The 3190-nt window shown below is 34.1% G+C and overlaps 1 protein-coding gene across 1 annotated transcript in view; it reads left to right on the plus strand.

Annotated features, from left to right (window-relative positions):
• Positions 1-711: 711 nt before the first annotated feature.
• LOC117117754 (radial spoke head protein 3 homolog) overlaps positions 712-3190 on the plus strand; it is a gene marked incomplete at its 5' end in the record, with an annotated part of 4955 nt that continues 2476 nt past the window's right edge. The window contains 4 exon segments of the mRNA XM_033262214.1: positions 712-793; positions 975-1262; positions 1615-1818; positions 2597-2846. Coding sequence (XP_033118105.1) covers positions 712-793; positions 975-1262; positions 1615-1818; positions 2597-2846 — 824 coding nt within the window.

A 3190-nucleotide genomic window follows, 5' to 3' on the forward strand; every position in this document is an offset into this window, starting at 1 on the left:
TAACGAGATCGTAGAACATATCTACGCTATCGTCAACGTCACAACCAAGATCCAAAATATTCCATGGTATATAGCAAAAGGTTTCATTAATTACATTGAAATTGGCTTTCTTATAGTTATACATGATACGATCAGTTTTGTGCGACTGAGCCGTACTTCTAAGAGATAATTTAAAACTTAGAGACTCATGGTCGGAAATGAATATGTTTTCGCCGGCATTAACATCTGAGACCAAATCACATTCATTACCGTTAAGTTGATTAAAAAGTACAAGATCAAGTATTTTATCATTGCAAGTTACATTAAAATTGCATTGTTTAAGTTGCTGTCCATGAATTACAACATCTAAAAAATATTCACCACAACTATTTGGTGCCGATGAAGGTGGTTTTTGAGACCAATTGATTGTCGGTAGGTTAAAATCACCCAGAAGAATAAACCTGTGGCTTGGATATCTTGACATCGCTTCGTCCAGCAGCGCAGAAAGTACTTCGATGGATTCCATGCCTTGATTAGGAGGTCTATAATACGTACCAATCAAGAGTCTTTTCGTATTAGAGAAATTTACTTCCACCCACATTAGTTCGATATTTTTATTTTCCAAATCAGTAAGTCTGATAAATTTAGGCCTAGTATTATTAGGGGCCTGTGTGTACAACAGTACAAATGCTGTGCTCATGTGTGATAAATGGTTATTTTTTTTTCTTTTAGCGGAGATGGATTATATGGCAATATTATGTATGACAGAAGAATTGTCAGAGGAAACACATATGCTCAACATACACTCCCAGCTGTAAGAGAATCCATTTGAACAAATTTCCAAAGCAGTTTCTTTTATAAGGATTATATAATTGTTTAATAAGTACTCTATAATGTATTATTATAAACATGATCTTTAAAATGAAATCCATTTGAAGGAGCATTGTATGTTGAGATAAATACAGTTTTTAATTACCATTTTTATTTTGATTCAGTCAGCACAACCGGATCCAATTGAAATGCAGAGGCAACAGGAGATTCGGAGGCGGAATATTGCAAGGAAACGTGCAAGAGAACAGTTGAAACCAAAATCTCCTGAACCTTTAGAAGGTCGCAAGCATATCGATGTACAGACTGAACTCTATTTGGAGGAACTTAGTGATCGTGTTGAAGAAGCTGACGTCGACTGCCAAACAGACATGTTTCTGGATCGACCACCTACTCCACTTTTTATACCAGCCAAGACCGGTATGGATGTTGCAACCCAAATATATGAAGGCGATGTAAGTTGTAGAAATTTATAATGCATGTATTAGAAGATTACAAAATGCCAAATTGAAATTTTTGAATCAGAGTTCCTACAATTAAATTACAATAAATGTGGTGAACATTACATAATAGTAAATATTTACTTTTGTGTTGGAAAATTTTGGGAGAAAATATAATTAAGAATTAAATATAATGATAAAGTAGAATCCCTCCTTTGGGTCACCCCTATTAAAGGGACACTTTTTTCTGCATGAAACAAAAAAAGGTACATATTTTAACACTACCCCATCCAATTTTCAGTGGACACCATTATTTAGGGCAACTTTTTGATTGCGATTCTAACTACGTAACTGTTTTCTTTTCCAGTTGTTTGATTTTGACTTGGAAGTTAAGCCTATCCTAGAGGTGCTAGTAGGTAAGACAGTGGAGCAGGCTTTACTGGAGGTGATGGAGGAGGAAGAACTTGCTAATCTCAGGGCCCAGCAAAGAGCCTTTGAAGAGCTACGCAATGCTGAGGTTGTGGAGACACAGAGACTTGAGGAGCAAGAACGAAGACACAGAGAAGAAAAAGTAAGTTTATACTGCTTATATTTCTTTTCATAATTCATAATTCATAATTTTATTTCCTCACATGAGATGGTAGTTAACAAAGGGAGATATTCCTTGTACAAGTGTCAACTGCCAAAGCATAGAATAATAATATAATAATAATAATAACAGCAACAACAATAACAATAATAATAATAATCATAATAATGATCACAAAAATAAATAAAATTATAATAATAATATTATTCATAATAATGATCACAGAAATAATGTGGCTGTCTTATGATATTCCTATATATTTTGGTTGGCTCATGTTTAAACACGTTATTCTTCCAATGCCTGTTTAAAGTGAGTTATCCACTGTGATTATCTGCTATGTACTAGCACATATCTCAATTTTGATCTGAAATGTACCCTAACACTGTAACAGACTAAATAGCTACATTTATGTAAATACTGTACTACTGTATATAGGCATGTCATACACTCATTTTGTCTATCAGACTCAACAAAGTCTTAAGCAGGGCACTCAGTGCATCATGCAACGGTCATACCACCATCGGCTGACAAATCCAAATCTGCTCCCTTTGAGCGCTAGGCTATGTGACAGCATCTGATAATTGTCTCTGACAGTCTTAACAGATCATCATTAACAACAAAAATCTGATCAGATCCACTCTTTTTGGTTAAATAACGGAAGTCACTTCACAAGTGTATTCTTCAATGTCAAATTTTTCTTTGCATTTTCTTTTTCTTGTACCTTTCATGATGCAGTAATTTAATCATTTTCTTTTCTTAGGAGAGAAGAATGAAACAGCAGAGAGAGGTTCTTAAGAAGGAACGTGAAACTGCCGAAAAGATTGCAGCTAGAGCATTTGCACAAAGCTACTTAGCAGACTTGGTGCCCTCTGTGTTTGGTACTCTGAGTGACAATGGATACTTCTATGATCCAGTTGAGCGAGATGTTGAAAATGGATTCATGCCATGGATAATGGATGAGGTGGAAAAGGAGATCAATAAGTCACTGTTAGGTCGTACAATGTTAGATGGTAAGTGTCGTCTCTTTAAGTAATTAAATAAGTAATTAAGTAAGTATTCTATTAACTCAAGTCTCATTTAGAGCTGAGAACTTGGAGTAGAATGTAAGTATCTTACTATTATATTTTTTATTAACGAAATAATATTTTTAGGTATCTGCATTTCTTAAAATATTTCTACATTTTTTTGTATTTAAATAAAAATGCTAATTGGTAATAATGAGTGGGAACCAATATCAGGGGCAGATCCAGAATTGTTCAACTGGATGGGCACAACTTTTAGAATATATAAGTGAATAGTGCTAATTTCAATACATAATATTGATATGCATTGAAATTTAAAAATTTAGTGGCAC

Source organism: Anneissia japonica, unplaced genomic scaffold (assembly GCF_011630105.1).
Source record: "Anneissia japonica isolate Jap-2015-1 unplaced genomic scaffold, ASM1163010v1 scaffold287957_len1322810_cov207, whole genome shotgun sequence".
NCBI lineage: Eukaryota > Metazoa > Echinodermata > Crinoidea > Comatulida > Comatulidae > Anneissia > Anneissia japonica.